The sequence below is a fragment of the Lissotriton helveticus genome, chromosome 2_1 (genome assembly GCF_964261635.1).
Source record: "Lissotriton helveticus chromosome 2_1, aLisHel1.1, whole genome shotgun sequence".
NCBI classification, from domain to species: Eukaryota; Metazoa; Chordata; class Amphibia; order Caudata; family Salamandridae; genus Lissotriton; species Lissotriton helveticus.
In genome coordinates, this window is record NC_136059.1 from 1,219,858,207 (window position 1) to 1,219,879,042 (window position 20,836).

Below are 20,836 nucleotides of genomic sequence, written 5' to 3' on the forward strand. Positions count from 1 at the left end.
GATTCGTGTGCTCAGTGACAGAGATTCGCAGGCTCAGTGACAGAGATTTGCGGGCTCAGTGACAGAGATTCGTGGGCTCAGTGACAGAGATTCGTGTGCTCAGTGACAGAGATCCGTGGGTTGAGTGACAGACATTTGTGTACTCAGTAACAGAGATTCGCAGGCTTAGTGACAGAGATTTGTGGGTTCAGTGACAGACATTCGTGTGCTCAGAGACAGAGATTCGTGGGTTCATTGACAAACATTTGTGTGCTCAGTGACAGAGATTCGTGGTCTTAGTGACAGAGATTCGTGGGTTCAGTGACAGACATTCGTGTGCTCAGTGACAGATTTGCGGGCTCAGCGACAGAGATTTGTGTGCTCAGTGACAGAGATTCGTGGGTTGAGTGACAGACATTCGTGTGCTCAGTGACAGAGATTCGCGGGCTCAGCGACAGAGATTCGTGTGCTCAGTGACAGAGATTCGTGGGTTGAGTGACAGACATTCATGTGCTCAGTGACAGATTCTGTGACACCTTTGTTCTCAGTGAGAGGGATTTGAGGGACGTGTACTCAGTGAAATAGGGTTTGTGGGACAAGTGTATTCAGTGACAGATTATCTGGGGGGTATATAGGCTCAGAGACAGATTCTGTTGGACAGCGGCACTCAGTGACAGAGATGCGAGGGCTCAGTGACAGAGATTCGGGGACTCAGTGACAGAGATTCGCAGGCTCAGCGACAGAGATTCGTGGGCTCAGTGACAGAGAATCGTGGTCTCACTGACAGAGATTCCCAGGCTCAGTGACAGAGATTCACGGTCTCAGTGACAGAGATTCGCGGTCTCACTGACAGAGATTCGTGGTCTCAGTGACAGAGATTCGCGGTCTCACTGACAGAGATTCGTGGTCTCAGTGACAGAGATTCACGGGCTCAGTGACAGAGATTCCCAGGCTCAGTGACAGAGATTCGTGGTCTCAGTGACAGAGAATCGTGGTCTTAGTGACAGAGATTCGCGGGCTCAGGGACAGAGATTCGGGGACTCAGTGACAGAGATTCACGGGCTCAGTGACAGAGATTCCCAGGCTCAGTGACAGAGATTCACGGTCTCAGTGACAGAGATTCGCGGTCTCACTGACAGAGATTCATGGTCTCAGTGACAGAGATTTGTGGTCTTAGTGACAGAGATTTGTGGGTTCAGTATCAGACATTTGTGTGCTCAGTGACAGAGATTCGCGGGCTCAGCGACAGAGATTTGTGTGCTCAGTGACAGAGATTCGTGGGTTCAGTGACAGACATTCGTGTGCTCAGTGACAGAGATTCGTGGGTTCAGTGACAGACATTCGAGTGCTCAGTGACAGAGATTCGTGGGTTCAGTGACAGACATTCGTGTACTCGGTGACAGAGATTCGCGGGCTCAGTGACAGAGATTCGTGGGCTCAGTGACAGAGATTCGCGGTCTTAGTGACAGAGATTTGCACGCTCAGTGACAGAGATTCGTGGGCTCAGTGACAGAGATTTGTGGTCTTAGTGACAGAGATTCGCGGGCTCAGTGACAGAGATTTGCGGGCTCAGTGACAGAGATTCGTGGGCTCAGTGACAGAGATTCGCGGTCTCAGTGACAGAGATTCGTGGGCTCAGTGACAGAGATTCGTGGGTTCAGTGACAGACATTCGTGTGCTCAGTGACAGAGATTCGTGGGTTCAGTGACAGACATTCGTGTGCTCAGTGACAGAGATTCGCGGGTTCAGTGACAGAGATTCGTGGGTTCAGTGACAGACATTCGAGTGCTCAGTGACAGAGATTCGCGGGTTCAGTGACAGACATTCGTGTGCTCAGTGACAGAGATTCGTGGGTTCAGTGACAGACATTCGTGTACTCGGTGACAGAGATTCGCGGGCTCAGTGACAGAGATTCGTGGGCTCAGTGACAGAGATTCGCGGTCTTAGTGACAGAGATTTGCACGCTCAGTGACAGAGATTCGTGGGCTCAGTGACAGAGATTTGTGGTCTTAGTGACAGAGATTCGCGGGCTCAGTGACAGAGATTTGCGGGCTCAGTGACAGAGATTCGTGGGCTCAGTGACAGAGATTCGCGGTCTCAGTGACAGAGATTCGTGGGCTCAGTGACAGAGATTCGTGGGTTCAGTGACAGACATTCGTGTGCTCAGTGACAGAGATTCGTGGGTTCAGTGACAGACATTCGTGTGCTCAGTGACAGAGATTCGCGGGTTCAGTGACAGAGATTTGTGGGCTCAGTGACAGAGATTCGCGGGCTCAGTGACAGAGATTCGTGGTCTTAGTGACAGAGATTTGCGGGCTCAGTGACAGAGATTCGTGGGCTCAGTGACAGAGAATCGTGGTCTTAGTGACAGAAATTTGCGGGCTCAGTGACAGAGATTTTTGGGCTCAGTGACAGAGATCCATGGGCTAAGTGACAGAGATTTGTGGGCTCAGTGACAGAGATTCGCGGGCTCAGTGACAGAGATTCGCGGACTCAGTGACAGAGATTCGCAGGCTCAGTGACAGAGATTTGTGTGCTCAGTGAAAGAGATTTGCGGGCTCAGCGACAGAGATTCGTGTGCTCAGTGACAGAGATTCGTGGGCTCAGTGACAGACATTTGTGTGCTCAGTGACAGAGATTTGCGGGTTCAGTGACAGACATTCGTGTGCTCAGTGACAGAGATTTGTGGGCTCAGTGACAGAGATTTGCGGGCTCAGTGACAGAGATTCGTGGGCTCAGTGACAGAGATTTGCGGGCTCAGTGACAGAGATTCGTGGGCTCAGTGACAGAGATTCCCGGGCTCAGTGACAGAGATTCGTGTGCTCAGTGACAGAGATTCGCAGGCTCAGTGACAGAGATTTGCGGGCTCAGTGACAGAGATTCGTGGGCTCAGTGACAGAGATTCGTGTGCTCAGTGACAGAGATCCGTGGGTTGAGTGACAGACATTTGTGTACTCAGTAACAGAGATTCGCAGGCTTAGTGACAGAGATTTGTGGGTTCAGTGACAGACATTCGTGTGCTCAGAGACAGAGATTCGTGGGTTCATTGACAAACATTTGTGTGCTCAGTGACAGAGATTCGTGGTCTTAGTGACAGAGATTCGTGGGTTCAGTGACAGACATTCGTGTGCTCAGTGACAGATTTGCGGGCTCAGCGACAGAGATTTGTGTGCTCAGTGACAGAGATTCGTGGGTTGAGTGACAGACATTCGTGTGCTCAGTGACAGAGATTCGCGGGCTCAGCGACAGAGATTCGTGTGCTCAGTGACAGAGATTCGTGGGTTGAGTGACAGACATTCATGTGCTCAGTGACAGAGATTTGTGGGTTCAGTGACAGACATTAATGTGCTCAGTGACAGAGATTCGCGGGTTCAGTGACAGACATTCCTGTGCTCAGTGACAGAGATTTGCGGGTTCAGTGACAGACATTCGTGTGCTCAGTGACAGAGATTCCCGGTCTCAGTGACAGAGATTCGTGGGCTCAGTGACAGAGATTTGTGGTCTTAGTGACAGAGATTCGTGGGCTGAGTGACAGAGATTCGTGGGCTCAGTGACAGAGATTTGTGAGCTCAGTGACAGAGATTCGTGGTCTTAGTGACAGAGATTTGCGGTCTCAGTGACAGAGACTCGTGGGCTCAGTGACAGAGATTCGTGGTCTTAGTGACAGAGATTTACGGGCTCAGTGACAGAGATTCGTGGGCTCAGTGACAGAGATTCGTGGTCTTAGTGACAGAGATTCGCGGTCTCAGTGACAGAGATTCGTGGGCTCAGTGACAGAGATTTGTGGTCTTAGTGACAGAGATTCGTGGGCTGAGTGACAGAGATTCGTGGGCTCAGTGACAGAGATTCGTGAGCTCAGTGACAGAGATTTGCGGTCTCAGTGACAGAGACTCGTGGGCTCAGTGACAGAGATTCGTGGTCTTAGTGACAGAGATTTACGGGCTCAGTGACAGAGATTTGCGGGCTCAGTGACAGAGATTCGTGGGCTCAGTGACAGAGATTCCCGGGCTCAGTGACAGAGATTCGTGTGCTCAGTGACAGAGATTCGCAGGCTCAGTGACAGAGATTTGCGGGCTCAGTGACAGAGATTCGTGGGCTCAGTGACAGAGATTCGTGTGCTCAGTGACAGAGATCCGTGGGTTGAGTGACAGACATTTGTGTACTCAGTAACAGAGATTCGCAGGCTTAGCGACAGAGATTTGTGGGTTCAGTGACAGACATTCGTGTGCTCAGAGACAGAGATTCGTGGGTTCATTGACAAACATTTGTGTGCTCAGTGACAGAGATTCGTGGTCTTAGTGACAGAGATTCGTGGGTTCAGTGACAGACATTCGTGTGCTCAGTGACAGATTTGCGGGCTCAGCGACAGAGATTTGTGTGCTCAGTGACAGAGATTCGTGGGTTGAGTGACAGACATTCGTGTGCTCAGTGACAGAGATTCGCGGGCTCAGCGACAGAGATTCGTGTGCTCAGTGACAGAGATTCGTGGGTTGAGTGACAGACATTCATGTGCTCAGTGACAGAGATTTGTGGGTTCAGTGACAGACATTAATGTGCTCAGTGACAGAGATTCGCGGGTTCAGTGACAGACATTCCTGTGCTCAGTGACAGAGATTTGCGGGTTCAGTGACAGACATTCGTGTGCTCAGTGACAGAGATTCGCGGTCTCAGTGACAGAGATTCGTGGGCTCAGTGACAGAGATTTGTGGTCTTAGTGACAGAGATTCGTGGGCTGAGTGACAGAGATTCGTGGGCTCAGTGACAGAGATTCGTGAGCTCAGTGACAGAGATTTGCGGTCTCAGTGACAGAGACTCGTGGGCTCAGTGACAGAGATTCGTGGTCTTAGTGACAGAGATTTACGGGCTCAGTGACAGAGATTCGTGGGCTCAGTGACAGAGATTCGTGGTCTTAGTGACAGAGATTCGCGGTCTCAGTGACAGAGATTCGTGGGCTCAGTGACAGAGAGTCGTGGTCTTAGTGACAGAGATTCGTGGTCTCAGTGACAGAGATTTGTGGGCTCAGTGACAGAGATTCGTGGACTCAGTGACAGAGATTCGTGGTCTTAGTAACAGAGATTCGTGGACTCAGTGACAGACATTTGTGGGCTCAGTGACAGAGATTCGCGGGCTCAGTGACAGAGATTCGTGGGCTCAGTGACAGAGATTCGTGGACTCAGTGACAGACATTCGCGGTCTTAGTGACAGAGATTCACGGTCTCAGTGACAGAGATTCGCGGTCTCAGTGACAGAGATTCGCGGGCTCAGTGACAGAGATTTGCGGTCTCAGTGACAGTGATTCGTGGTCTCAGTGACAGAGATTCGTGGGCTCAGTGACAGAGATTTGTGGTCTTAGTGACAGAGATTCGCGGTCTCAGTGACAGTGATTCGTGGTCTCAGTGACAGAGATTTGTGGGCTCAGTGACAGAGATTCGTGGTCTTAGTGACAGAGATTCGCGGTCTCAGTGACAGAGATTCGTGGTCTTAGTAACAGAGATTCGCGGACTCAGTGACAGAGATTCGTGGTCTCATTGACAGAGATTCGTGGACTCAGTGACAGACATTTGTGTGCTCAGTGACAGAGATTCGCGGTCTCAGTGACAGAGATTCGTGATTCGTGGTCTCAGTGACAGAGACTCTCTGAGGCACGGGTACTGAGTGGGGGGTCCTGTTGTCCGTGGGATCGGTGCCCGGGAAGCGCGAGGGAGTCTGGGTTATGGGCGCTTAGAACGAGGCCGGTGTGTGAGGGCGGGCCTGGGATGCTGGGTGACGAGTGTGCGTGGACAAGGTGCACACATGTATTTGGAGTGCATGGGTGACTGGGGTGTCGTGGGACGTGTGGGTTGGCGGTAGTGGTATAGAAGTTCTGCTGCATGTGCAGCTGGTAACGGGACAGGCGTGCCCAAGGCCTGAGTGAGGTGGGGAGGGGGGGGGGGGGGTTGGAAGGGAAGCTGTGATGAGTGTGTGCTTGGAAATGGGGCAGGCGTGCAGAAATGCTATGGGGCATTTATACTCAGTGACGGGGAACGGACAGCGATGCTGTGGTACGTGTGTGATCGGTGACAGGGATTCTGTGGGGTATACGTGCCTGGTGACAGGGCAGTGACAGGGATGCTGCGGTACGTGTGTGCTCGGTGATAGGGTAGTGACAGGGATGTTGTGGGGTATGTGTGATCAGTGGCAGGGGGTGCTGTGGGGCATGTCACGGAGATGCGTGTGTCCGGTGACAGGGTACACGTGCCTCGAAGGGACGTGACCGGACCGGTGTGGGGCACGTGTGCTGGTGCCAGTGACCCTACGCCCGTCCCTGCCCCACCCCAAGTCAACAGTGACAATATGCAGCAGGGCCAGGCCTGTAAGGCACGGGTAGTAAAGGAACCCACGTTTACCCCCCCACCAGCTAAGCGGCTGCTTTTTCGATGAAGTGATGATTCTTTTGTACGTGTGAAAACACTGTCCATATTCTGGCTTTCACAGGATACTGCCCCATTCTGCCCCCTCGCGCCCTTCACCCCTAGACTGTGAGCTGCTCAGCCTCATCCGTGATAGCATGTGTCTTGTGTGACCTTCGTTTTCCCAGCCCCACCCACCCATTCATCCATCCTCTCCCCTTCAGTACCCCTCTTCCCTTCACTGACATTTCCGACCCCTTCATGTCGCGTCACTTCCCTTCCCCTTCAGTTCAATTCACTTCCTGACCATGCTCCCCTTCCCTCCACCCCCTTCACCTTCATTCCCTTCTTCTCTCCTCCCTCCTCCCTTCTCCCCCATCCATCCATCTCCCTCTTTCCTCTGCTTCCCTTTCTTTTCTGTGCTCCCAGTGTTGCTCTTCATGAGCCATCCCCGGCTGCTTTATATATCATATATAAATGGTTAATGGGTTTCTTTCTGTGTTCTTGAGGGTCACCTTTGACCCGGCTCTGCCCGCCTCCCTCTGGTGCTCCCTGGCGCCCCCTCCCCTCCGGTGGAGTCTCTGCCGGTGACGTCACGTGGCTCCCGGCTCAGAAAGGCGTCGAGAGGGAGCGCGGGAGCCAGAGAGCAGCAGGGACCGGGAGCGGCGGGGGAAGGCAGGAGTGCACAGGGAGCAGGGCTGCAGGAGGAAGGGCGCGCCCCCAGGACCCCCACCCGTGCCCGGGCACCGGAGGACCGCTGCCATCTGCGGGAGCAGGAGCCCCTCTGACAGAGCCGGTGAGTGAGTGAGCCCCTCCCCCCCGCCTGTGAGAGTATGCGGGGGTCGGGATTCGTTCCGCGGGGGTCCTCTGGCGGGGGTGATTTGTGGCTGTGCTCGCTTCTGCCATGTGCACCCCCTCCGATGCCTGTGCAGCTGCAGCCACATGTGGTACTCCCCGCACAACCCTGGGACTCCACCAAGGGCTCACACCCGCTCCATGTGCAGCTGCAGCCCCTGTGCAGCCCTGTGCACCCCCTCTGATGCCTGTGCAGCTGCAGCCACATGTGGGACCCCCCAACACAGCCCTGTGACTCCACGCGCTCGCACCCGCCCCGTGTACAGCCCGCTGCTGGTACATGAGGTCTCAGTGCACTGCACACGCAGCCACTTAAAAACCACTGTGCGACAGCTGGGCACCGTTGCAATTCAGCTCCACCCCTCACCAGGTCCCCCCCCCCCACACACACCCCAGCGGGCACCTGAGAATAGCGTGGGCGCGCCGTGCCCGTGTGTGACCCTATGCTGCCCAGCCACCCCCGTGCAGCCCCCGAGCACCCCATGCAGACGCACCCCCTCGTGAGGCCAGAGCTACGGCTCCTGTCATCGCTGTGCCCCTCGTACCCTCCGCAAAGGCACAATCACTCCTGTCCCAGTGCTGCAACTACTCCTCACCCTACAGCGCCGTCTCCCCGACCGAGCCCCCCGTGCACCCCCTGCCGCCTTCACTGTGCACCCTACAGATGGCGCTTGTGGAACACACCCCTGGGGCCGCCAGTGCCGCAGCCCCTGTCTTCCCTGCTGCCCCATACTCCCGCAATCACTCCACCCTACATCCCTGTGTACCATGCGGAGCCCCTGAGCACTCCCGGCGCCTTGCCACATCCACTGTCTGCCCTGGTGCACCCTCAGCCGCACGGGACAGACAGACAACCCCTCCAGTGCCTGTCCACGCCCGCCCTGTGCATCGCATGCCGACCCCGAGGCCCCTCGTGCAGCTCCAGGACACCCCCAGCGCAGCCCCGAGCACCCCTCCCCCCACACGCACACAGGGTCCGTCCCAGGCCTTCCCCTGTAGGCCTGCACAACTACAGCGTGCGCCACCGGCCACCACACACAAGTGCCTATGTGTGGCCCTATGCTGCTCCAGCACTCTGCAGCTCCGGCTCGGCGCTATGCCGCCTTCTGCAGGGCTGGCAGCGCCCCATGGCGCAACAGGGCGCATCCCAGTGCAGCCCAGCCACAGAAGCACTGCAGCTCTCTTGCAAACCAACACCTCTGCAGCCACTGGACACCCCCAGCGCCTCTGTGCATTCACTGGCACTGCTTCTGCACCACACGTGCAGCATTCGAATAACCCCCCCCCCCACATACACACACACACACACACAAAGTCCTTGCTTCACAGCTGTTACCAGCCAAAAAGGGCCCGTGCAGGTCAGGGCGGCCTGCTCTCCACCACAAAACCTCAAACACGCTTGCCTCCTCCAGTGCGAATGCCACAACACCCACACAGCGCCAAGAAGCCTCATGCCCTGCTCGTTGGCGTGAACAGACCTTCCTATGCCCTTCCCTTACTGCGCACGCTTACTGCGGAATACACTTCGTCATCATTAAAGTGCTCAGGTCTTTTAATCACTTTACATTACTGTTACATTACCTATAGCGGTTCGCGTCCGTCAGCAGGTCAATGATGACACAGGCGCTTGTGGGGCGGGAAATCACAAGAAAGTGCAAGCAGCTTCTTCCGTCCCATGCCGCCACATTTGGTGGGTTTTACCGTGGAAATCCCACAGTCGTCGTGTTGTTTCATTTATTTTCTTTTATTGTCAGCTGCTGGTTTCTGATATCAGAGCTGTAATCACAAACATATTTGTGAATGAACTTGTAAACGCGCGCCGTTTCAAGCCAACTGATAGTATCTCCATCAGGGCTCTCAGAAAGACAATGTTGGAACAGAACCTGTACTATAGAAACGATTTAAAGGGAAGATAGAAAGAGGGCGAAGTGGCAGTTACTTCATCAGCACGGTTTATTGCTAGTCCTATCGAACGCGCACGCCAGTTTTCAATCCATGTCACGCCTAATGCGTAGCTTGTGACAGAACCTAACACTACCTCCTCATCTGGATGAGGTACTGGACTTAACTGTTGCCCTAAGTGTCTTCTGGAACATATGCCTTTTTCGCTTTACTACCTCGACTTGGGCCTGCCTTCTTATGCTCCCCACACAGTGGAAGATCGGCATTTTCGACTTAGAAAAGCCCAGGCTTGCGACCATTCGCTTATTCGACGTGTTTGACACGTTTATATTTCTCAAGGCGCATAGAAGTGGTGGAAAGGCTGCGCTGCGACGCTGTATACAAGCCCCAACTAATTAAACCTTTTATTTTCTACCACCACTCACGCGTAAATGCTGCACCAAGAGATTTTGCACCAATAATGGCGCTCTGGGGTGGACGCCGGCGCTGACGCTGTGTTTGTCTGAGTGCATTATTAATTCAAGATGCATAAATGAGATGCTTACTTTTCTGTCGCATTGCTCCGTACTCTGCATATGCGCTGTGCAGACGTGCGCGCTCGGGTAGGGAGAGGTGTGGCGCCGCGGCCAGGGCGACTGACGCTGGAATCTGGGGACCACGGTTCGATCCCCGGCTCCGGCGGCAGGTTAGCCCAGCACCATGTGACTCTGGGCAATAGCTCGCTTAATCTTCCCAGCGCCTAGAGACCCTTACAGGTGATTGTGCGCTTTACAAATGTGGACTTTACTTTAGGCCTGAAACCACGCATGCCAGTTAATATATAGGGTGAGTGCCCGGGTTACCTCCCAGCTCACCTTCATTGAGAAAAACAAGGTAAATGGGCCAGACAGGCACGGCCCCAACCCCACACCACAGATCTGCAATTAATATCGCGACATTAAACTGTATGATGGTGGAAATATTGTCGGCGACATATTGCTCTATAATGTAAACAAAGTGAGCATTCACCGCCATTGCAGACTGTGTATACAAAGAAACAATTTGGATATGTCAATTTAACACCAGCAGCACTGCGCGCACTTGAGTCAGAGCAAAGGAGGCCATAACTATATTTTGAAACCATAAAATAAATACATATGGGTGAATTTATGTTCAGCAGCATTGTGTGTGAAAGAAACAGAGAGTGCTTATTGCAAACATTTGCATCAATGAAACAAGCCGTATATTTTAATATGATGTTATCAACGTTCTGCGTGAGGTTATATCATAGCAAACTGTACACGATTAAATAATGTATTCATTTTAATTTAAATATTCGCGATATTAAGAGGGACAGGTTACTGTAAACGCTTGCAGAACTTAAACAATTTGTATATTTTCATTAACATGTTAAAAATGATGTATGAAAGATAGATCAGTTATAGCAAACCCTTGCGCGACTAAAACAATTTGCATATTTTAATTTAAGTAATAAAAATACTGCGTGTAAGGCAGGGGGGTTATAGCAAAACTTTGTAAGAGTAAAGCACTTTTTGTTTGTGAATTTATTTACGGCAAAGTTGCATATATGTAAGAGAGGTTAGTGCATCGTTTGCCTACATAAAATAAGTATTGCATGTTAATCTAATGTCAGTAATATTGCGCCTGTGTGTGGGAGATTAAAATAATTACCTACATTTTTTTTGCCTTTATTTGAAGTGTCATCCTTAGATGGTTCTGCGGTGAGAGAGTTTTCGGGGACTGAGGGCTGGCTCCGGCACAGAAGGTGTCAGTATGCGGGGTGCACACTCAGGCAGTTTCGTGCCCAAAGCACATTTTGGAGAAGTTTACCCAACCGCTTAAGAACTGGAGAACAAACATGGCGCGCAAAATGTGCCTGACTTCAGCCGCAGAGCCAGTGGGTGCCCCTTCAAAGCAATTTGTGAAACATTCTTGAAAAGAGGCTCAGTCAAGATTTCAAACCTGGCGCCATTTTGTGAATAAAACAATTGCGGAATATAGCACTTTCTTGAAATATTGAAGTGTTATTCCCGGGCCTTGTCTTGGCGGTGTGTGGGCCCTGCAGCCTGGAGGTTTCTTCTGACAGCAGCGAGGAATCCTCGTCGCAGGGAGGGAAGAAAGAGCAGATTACTGGGCTGATGACATGCAAATTCCCCCAGAAATTATCATAAGTAAACACGAGAGCCCTGGGCTCATAAAATCCCATCTGTGTTACTTCATATCGAGTTAGCAGAGAGCTGTGATAATGAATTTTGTAATATCTCACGAACAGACATCTCAATCAGGCGCTAATCCGGCGATTTCACTGCGGAATCACTCAAACCCGCATCCCCCCCGCCGCCCCCTACCCCCAGGCCTGGCACAAAGCGGCGCGCCGAGCGGGAGGGGGTGAAGGGGGAGGGGTCACCAGGGTGTAGGCCAAGCTGTCCGCAAAAACGTCACCACCCCCCATCTCCAGCAACATATGACCGGCCCTGCTGCCCTCTAGGTAGAATACCAGGCCTCGAGCTTACGAGCCACGTGGCACTGCCCAATATCAGCCATATATTGTTTACTTTGTGCTTATCTATCTATCTATCTATCTATCAATCTATCAATCTATCTATCTATCTATCTATCTATCTGTCTGTCTGTCTGTCTGTCTGTCTGTCTGTCTAGCCAAATCTATCTGTCTATAAAGCCAAATCTGTCTGTCTATCTATCTATCTATCTATCTATCTATCTAGACACATTTATCTGTCTCTCTATCTATCTATCCAAAGGTATCTATCTATCTCTATCTATCTTTCTATCTATATCCATCTATCTATCTATCTAGACACATTTATCTGTCTGTCTGTCTGTCTGTCTATCTGTCCAAATGTATCTATCTATCTGTCTATCTATCTATCTATCTATCTATCTAGACAAATATATCTGTCTCTCTATCTATCTATCTATCTCTATCTCTATCTATCTCAGAGCATCTTCCTGTTTTAGCTGCCTTTGGCTATGGCAAGAAATGGAAACAAATGTATATACCTACCTTTCTATATATTTATCTCATTGTGTATATATATCCCTACGGGTTCATCCTCTATTTATTATTTTAAAAAAAAATATTTTGTTTTATATCTGTTAATTAAAATATATGTATGTTCGTTTGGTTGTGTTTTTACAATGAAAAACACAAACGAACATATAGTCATCTATTTGTAAGTTAGTTCGAACGTGTCTACCTATATAGATATCTATATTTTCATTATCTATGCAAAAATATAAATACACTCATATATACATGAATATATACATACACCCATCCTCTCGCTATATACGAGACAGCTGAAATGATTTGCATCCATACCGGCGCTGTGGGGCTCGTTTTCCAAGAGGTGGATAAGATAATTTATGAACATCTCAATTTAAAATCTTATTAAGGGGCTTAGGTCAGCTGCCATTTTGCAGTATCTGATTATGTACAGAAACTCAAGCAAGTAATTGCACAGCGAGGGCCGAGGGGCCTGGAACGCCCGGGTCTTGCTCACAGAGAAGGGTTCATGGCGCGGGTTTGTGAGCATAGAGCTCCTTGAAGCCGCTCGGGACTGGTAGGCGCTACGCCAGCAGTGAAAACACGAGGAGATTTCCGCATTTCGAATTCCTAAACGTGAATGGCGAGTGATATCCACTCTGTGAAATAACCTAATGAGATGCTGCAAACGAATCGGGTTCAACACGGTGTCTTTGAAAGCAAAGTCTGAATTTTACAGCTTTTGGAAAGAATTCGCTTCACCTCTCCACAGGCCCCGCGCGCGGTCGCGTGTGCTCGGGTCGGGACACAGACAGCTAGCGCTGGAAAGAGGATTTGATATTAGTTGTCGTGTAGATGTGGAAGGCGTGATATATATGCAAGTAGCTCTCTCCCTCTCTCTTTCGTCAGAGAAATAAACCGAACATATCATGAAAGTGAAAAGAAATGTGGTCTATTAATACGTTATACGGAGCAAATGTGGTAATAAACACACAATGTTCAGACATCTATTACTCTAATGCAAAGGTCAAATGTCAAGTTAGTGCACCCCTAGCAGAGGCGCTTCTTCTGAATCATATTCACACTTCTTATACTAGGAGTGTATACATTCTGTGCTTCTGAGTATGCAGCTTATGTCTCTAACTACAACACTCGACACAGCAGCATATATGTGGATACTTATACCATAATATGCTGTGACCAACTCAAGTCTGCACCTCTCATGAACCACGCACTCTCGCCACACCAAAAAGCACACACACACACACCTATAAAGACATAAACACACACATATATATATACACAAACACACATATGTATGTGTGTGTATATATATATATATATATACACACACACACATATATGCACACATAAACGCACATACACACACGTACACCCACACATACACACACATACATATATATATATATATATATATATATATACATACAATTATATACGAACACACACACAAAGAGAGAGAAGAGAGAGATGTCGTGGGATGTAAAATAAAGATAATTGTGTCCCAAAAAAAAAAGTTAGGGCAAAGGTATTAATAAATATGCAGTGTTCTATATGTATTACTTTGGTGACAAGTTCACATTCCATATTACAACCCCCAACCCCTTTGAAGGCTGCTTTCATCCAATTCCATCTCAGTACACCCTATGTACTGGTTTCTGTAGAATAGATTGCCCTATATCTTCTACATATTATAAGCAGTGTAGCATTAACAATACAGCAGCTGCACTAAAGGTTTACGTTTTTCTACTATTATTAAATGTGGGGAAGGTCACACCATTACACAGGAGAGAATATATATATATATATATATATATATATATATATATATATATATATATATATATATATATATATACCATTGTTGGCAGCACCCTGAAAATAACAGTTTCCACAAACTCTATAAACAGAATGTGATTTTATCAAATGTTTTTATTTTATTTCTGAAATTCTCCATTTAGCGGCATATAAATTATATATTTATTTTCCTCTTCTTTTTTTACTGCAGAACCACGTATCTTATTTTACTGTTTTCAATTTTGAGAAAAAAAAATCCACGTCTGAACGTGTATTATTCTGTTTTTAATACACTTCCACGTTGGCACAAAAAAGTCACTGCGGAAAAAAATGTAATATTAAAAAAACGTAATGGGTAACGTGTAAAATCACCCTATTTGAACATTTCACGTGGCACTTACACCTTTTTACCTATTTACACCTTGTGGTTTATGAAGTCAAAAGAATACATTGATGGTAATACAGTCCCGTATTCACAGGAATAGAATCATGCCTGAGAATTGCGGGAAATAATTCACAGCACGATATACGTAAATTGTGGGTTTGGAAACAACTGCTGTGGGAGGAACAACGTAGCCAAATATCTTGTTTCAATAGGTGTGTTTGAATGTTTATGGGAACGGATGTATGTATATAAGAATATTGCAATTCGCTTTGTTTGGAACAAAGTTATCTTAATTACTGGGAGGGGGATTATTAGCCGTATAAATAAAACGTCCTGTTGAATTTGTGTCTTCTCTTCCAGGTCAAAATCCCGAAGAGGAAATGGATTCCAACTGCCGCAAACTGATCTCGGCGTGCGTTCAGCTAGGTAAGTCCGGGGGTTCCGGTATACTGTGAATGTGTAAGCGCTCTGGCGCTTATGCCAGCTCTGTCGGCGCTATAAAAAAACACTGATCAATAAATGAGCCCTAATGTCATTCCCCCTAAAGTCCACGGGTAAAGTGCTCTGCAGAGCTTCCCTACACTGCTGCAGCCAGCTCGGGGTTGGCTGAGGTTCTAAGCCCCCTTCACCCAAATAAGTTCGGGGATGAGCGGAGGTGGCCGAGTGGGCTTTGGGGCAAGGGGGGTATGGAGGGATGGAGGGGTTGGTACTACTTTTTCCAGTTTTATCTGTCTCGAACTCAACTGGAAGGTTTTGATTGGAGCGCTTTCACGAGCAACATTTACATTACCCATGGTCATATTAATTTTTGGAGGCATTAGAAAGATGAAGTGATTTGCCCAGGATCACATGATGTGGAGTGGCCTGCCGAGACTGGAATCTGATGTCCATCTCCAAAGTGAGCAGTTCAGACCTTAATGCCATATCCTGCCCCTTGTCAACTCTTGAGCAGGGATAAAGGCCCTGGGTTGTGCTCTGGGTAGTGGTTTGTAAATGGGCCGATTGGTTCACTCTATACCAAACATAGCGGGGGGTGGTGGAAACAATGAAAGATCAGAGTCTCCACTTGAAAGTCGTGTCCCTCTATCGGACTCAACACGTCTGTCAGTCCCAATGCTCACTGTTGAGGTGTAAAGCGGAGTTCCGTTGACAGTTCCTGTCTGACCATTCCCCTATCTTTCCTCCTGCCTTTAGGGGTGCAGCCCCCCTCCGTGGAGTGCCTCTTCCCCAAGGACTCGGAGCTCAAGAAGCCGGGGTTCAGCTCCGTGGAGGCGCCCGAGGCGGCCCGGAAGGAGGTTGTGGGCACCAAGGCGCTATTTGGCAGAGCGGCTGCGGGCCCCCAGCAGCAGAGCGCCGGTAAGAGGAGCGTGGTGCGCCCCCCTGCCCTGGGGCTGCTTTCACAGGTCTTGGGGGTTGGCAGGGTGCTGGGAGGGGCAGACACTGGCAGTGTCTGCGCTTTTATTGTTGGGATTGTGACTGGAGTTCTCCGGCGTAGTCCTCTGGCTCCCCCTGCTGCACGCCTGGGGCACTGCAGGGCTGCCTGTGGGGATCTGGCGCTACCTAGCATCCTGTGAATGGGCTTGTTTGTTGTGCATCCACGTGAGTTCAAGTGCAGGGCCGGTCCTAGGATTTGCGAGGCCCTGGGCTAAAAGGGAACGTGCGAGGCCCCCTCTAATTTAGATAAGTGGCCCCCTGCAAGGAGACCATTCAGAGACACTGTGGGGGGCCCATTGTCCAGCATTTTGGCGCCCCCACAGTTTTAACTTTTACTCCACAAGCATTTCTCACACCTTCAGCCCGATAGGTGTGAGAATTGATTGGTATAAAAGTTAAAACTGTTGGGGCGCCAAAATGCTGGACAATGGGCCCCCCACAGTGTCTCTGAATGGTCTCCTTGCAATTCAGGGAGCATCTCCCTCCCCTATGTCTCCAGACAGACAACATCCCTGAGAGGCCCAGGGAGGGGGCCCCCTCCAATGGACCTTAATTGCAAGGCGACACCTTTTTTTTTTAGATCGCCTGGGAAACAACAGGACACATCAACAGTGCGTGGCCCCATGCTGGTGGGCAGAGTGCGAGGCCCTGTGCAGCCGCCCACGCTGCCCATGCCTAGCGCCGGCCCTGTTCAAGTGTATATGTGCTTGTTTGTATATTTTTGATCACGTGAATGAGGGCCTGTGTTCAAAGTATGTGTATCTCACTTTCAAGCGTGTCTGTTATTTTCCGCCTTTATATTTGTGTGCGCGCGAGAGCATTTCTCTGTTCCCTTCTGTGTACATTTCTCTCTCTCTGCATAGTCATGCAAGTCTGTCCTTCCAAGTGTGTGTCTGTGTTGGGGTGTGCCCTTAAGACATGAACTTTAGTGTGTTTGTTCTTCTAATTCGGCAAATGGCAGCACCTGTTTGTGACCCAATGTTAGTAGTTTCAACCCTAGTAAGGTCAACTCTGAAGACGTTTTTTCTCCAGAGACTAAAACACTGCCTACCTCTAAATTGGACAGTGGAAGGTTTTCTTGATGTTGTTATATTATTATTATTATTGTTACTGACAAACACGGTGCTGTCAAAATGGCGGGTTGACGCGCTTTGCTGTGTGCCATTGTTTCTCGCGCATAGTCTTTTTTTGTCTTAAATATGTGTGCTTTTGTTATATCCGAAGCAGTGTTTCTGCTGCCCTGTGAAGTTGTCCACACGCAGCTGTGTCCCGTCCCTCTGTGTTCATGCTGTTGTCTCTTTATTTGTTGGTTTGTATTGTCCTGCTATATGCAGGTGTATTTTTACCCCCTTCCTGACCTGAATAGAAGAGTTTAAACGGAGTACTCGGGCCTCAGAATAACGTACATTGTGTGTTTTGTGCAGGGACATATATGTACTTATTTATGAATGAGCTGTTTGCAGCAGTTGTGCTGCACGTCAGAGTATCAAGTCACTGGAGGTAAAATGTTGGTGGCAGTGCTTAGTGGGGGCAGTGCTTTACTGTATTATTAGCATTCAATAAATTCAAACACGGGGAGAAAAAAAACGTATTGTTCTGACTCCTGAGCCTGGGACTCGAACCCTGGTCTTTGGCGGAAGCGAAGAGTTTTAACGACTGGACCATGCGTCGGAAACTGCGTACGATTTATCGAGAGGTTGTAAAATACGATTGGTCGCGTTCAATTAAAGTATTATGTATGAGGCTTTTGGGAGCGCCTTTGGCAATCCGTTACTCGGAATTATGCAGGTTTTTGCCTGCTGAATAGTGGAAATAGTTTGCGACAGATTCCTCCCAAGGCAATGGAGGAAATGGCACACCTTTAATGAAATATGGTGTTTTGAAGGATACTGACAGAACATAAGTCAACAATAAGAGAAACACAAGCACGATAATGTGTTATTATATCCCCTCCGGTTTTGAACCTTTTGTGGCATAAAAAATAAGGAATTGGAGGCTCAAACATGATTTATATGCGTGAATCGAGCAGAGAAAGCACTGGCTGTCTCTGCTTCAGTGGCCTGCAAAAAACCTTTTGTTTCCACTCTGCCCGCTTTCAAATCTGTATTTATAATTGTGGGTTTCCTACTGTACTACGCACATCCAGGAAGAACGTGTTTTCAATCTCTGCAAAAGAAATGGACGTTAGCATTATTGTTGGAAATTAGTAAACATTGGGTGGTGATCATTAAAAATAATAATAATAATAATAATAATAATAATAATAATAATAATAATAATAATAATTCTCGCTTCAAAGTTTGAAATCCATTCCTTCCTTTCAGAGGCTTAGCCTGCCACGGACGTAGCTATTTTTTAATCATTTCAATGAAACGAAATATTATAGAAATATAACATATTAAACTTTTTATAAGACCCGTGAGTAAGCGCGACGTGGCTTGGGGGAGAAGGGTAGTTTGAATATTGGAGTGTGTCTCTCTCCGTAACTGTTCTGTTCTCTTCCGGGGACCAGGTGGGCCCAATCAGGGGACACCACCCTTTCTGACGTCAGAGCAGGCCCACCCTAGTCCCAGCGTCATCGTGCATTTATGAGGCTTGTGACGCAGATTTAATCACAGAAAGTGTTCACAAAAGTAAAGAAAAAAAAGTAACTCGACACGCCCGCTTTTACTTTTCATGACACAAAGACTTTCTTTCCATTCGTTTGTAATGTGTATTGTTTGTACAAAACGTCCAGTTTAAATACATATCTCACCGTGCGCGAGAGTGCGAGCTGGTTGCAAAAAGAAAACGAATACAAATATAAAAAAACGGAGGGAGAAATGAAGGGAAAAAACATAAAAGGCTAATGGAAATTAAGGATATACATTAAAAAGCGTGGTATCCATTAGAAATCGGATGAATGGTTTAGTGTCTGATAAATATTAGTATTCCGGCGCATAGAAAAAGACCACACGAATGTTAATATTAATACCACACAAACTGGTTGTCAGCAGCATTGAGCGTGGCCGACAGCGCCTTAAGACCCTTTAAAAGATATCTGGGCACAGCGCAGTGATCTTTTAATCGGCTCGACCCTGGCACGTGGTGACTGGGGCTCTCGGGATTTGGCCGGATGTCAGTCCAGTCTATGAAGCGTTTCCAGGAACCACGTCATGGTCACATAGGTGACGCGATTGGCCAATAGACATAGGGGCAGATTTACAAGGCCCTTGCGCCACTTTTACGTCACTTTTCCCATGTTAAAAATGACCCAAAAGTGGCGCAAGGGCCTTGTAAATAAATCCCATAGTTTATAATGTGCCCATAGCATGTTGAGGAGCACCCATGTTAAAAATCTAAACCTGTAGTCTATGGAAACGTGAAGTGTATGTACACATATGTGTGGGAATTTTGGAATGGTAGATTTAGGGGGCGAGTGAGAAATAGCGCTAGAGGGAGGCGGAAGAAATGACGGTGTGAAAGAGAGGGCTCGGGGAGGCTGAGAGCAGAGAGAGGAGGGAGATTCAAGATGGAAGCGGAGGGCAAGCAGCAGAGAGCAGTAACCAGGAAGAGGCGTGGGGGGAGCATGGAGTGGAGAGGTGGAAATACTGGGGAAGATGAGGGCGCGAGAGGAAGAGCAGGGGTCAACGGAGAGGAATGAACGCAGGTAGAGAGAGAGGAGAAAGGGGTGGGGACGGAAGAAGGTGAGAGAAAAACATGGGCAGAATGCAGGAAAAAGCGAAGTGTAGCGAGAGAATGAATTTGCTTAGGGGCAAAAAAAGCAAATTGGTTTGACAGGACAGAGGAGAGTCAGACATAAAAAAAAAGAATGGAGGAGGGGAGTGTGGGGGCTACATTGTTGTTAACTCACACGTAAATATGAGGGTGCCTGGGCACGCGCGCACCTAGGCCAGGTCTCCTCGGGGCTTATTTACAAGGCCCATGCGCCACTTTTACGTCATTTCCCCCATGTTAAAAATGACGCAAAAGTGGCGCAAGGGCCTTGTAAATCTGTCCCCTCGTTTTTACACTCGGTCGCACATTTACATTTGTTTTTGCAACCAATCAATGGCACCCACTCTTAAAGAGCTGATCAGCTGTGAGAGAACCTGTTCTATATTCCCAGCACCGTGTCGAGATTCTCCGCCTTCTCAACACTTCCCGTAAATGGCCACTCACCCCGCCCCAGCCTGTGCCTTTGCGATGACAGATATTGTCGGTATCCTGCCTAAACTCTCTGTTAAGCGCCCCACCCCCTCTCAACATACTCCGTGCGTACCTGCGGCCTCACTTTGCAGGGAACGTCGGTAAAGTTGTGGGGTGCGCGCTATTCTTGGAGTGCGCATAAAGATGCGCCGCTTTTGCGCACGCCCCGGCCTGGCGGTAATGTATGCGGCCCTCGTTAGACTCACTCAGGGGAGCGCGAGATGCGAGGCGAGGGCCGGCTCGTGAGCAGGAATATACTAATGGAGCAAACGGATGCCTGCTTAATCCCGTGTAAAAAGCCCTGTCGTCCTGCTAATATTGATTGAATGGCTAATTAATGGCTCTTGTTCACTGCGAGAAGGCCTGAGAGGGGGGGGCTGCGAGGCAAGGGTAATACCGCCAGGGCTGGTGCAGCGCAGCTTTACGCATTTAGGAGACCATGAAGTAGGGTGACTTGAATTTAAAAAACAAAACCCGGGACATTTAGCAAACATAGAAGATGGACTTAAATTTTACGTCATCTGTGGGGAACTGTATGACTTCAATTACAGCGCTCTTCATCATAGGAACACAGAGGAGGCACTGTGGAACTCAACTAAATGCAACTTTTAAATCGAGCTTCATGCGTATTGATTACATTGCTTTCTGATAAGAGATGCTACGTCGCCCTGCCTTGGGACATATAAAAACACGCCCCCTCTGTCTCCAGCCCAGCCTCTCTGAAAACTGGCGCATGTGCTAAATTTGCTGAAATCCGCAGGGACAGGGGGTGAAACGCCTGGGCTGTTCCGGCAAATCTGGGACACCGGATCAACTTAACATTAAGGGTACCCCCTCCTCCCAGCAGTCTGTTGGGAGGCCTGCTCGATCACTTGCAAT

The 20,836-nt window shown here is 48.9% G+C and overlaps 1 protein-coding gene across 1 annotated transcript in view; it reads left to right on the forward strand.

The window, feature by feature from the left end:
* The window catches only part of PITX2 (paired like homeodomain 2), a 565,621-nt gene that overhangs the window by 481,251 nt on the left and 63,534 nt on the right, over positions 1 to 20,836 (forward strand). The window contains exons 4-5 of the mRNA XM_078676090.1: positions 14,696 to 14,761; positions 15,530 to 15,691. Of these exons, the coding sequence (XP_078532216.1) occupies positions 14,696 to 14,761; positions 15,530 to 15,691 (228 nt within the window). The remainder of the gene's footprint in view (positions 1 to 14,695; positions 14,762 to 15,529; positions 15,692 to 20,836) is intronic.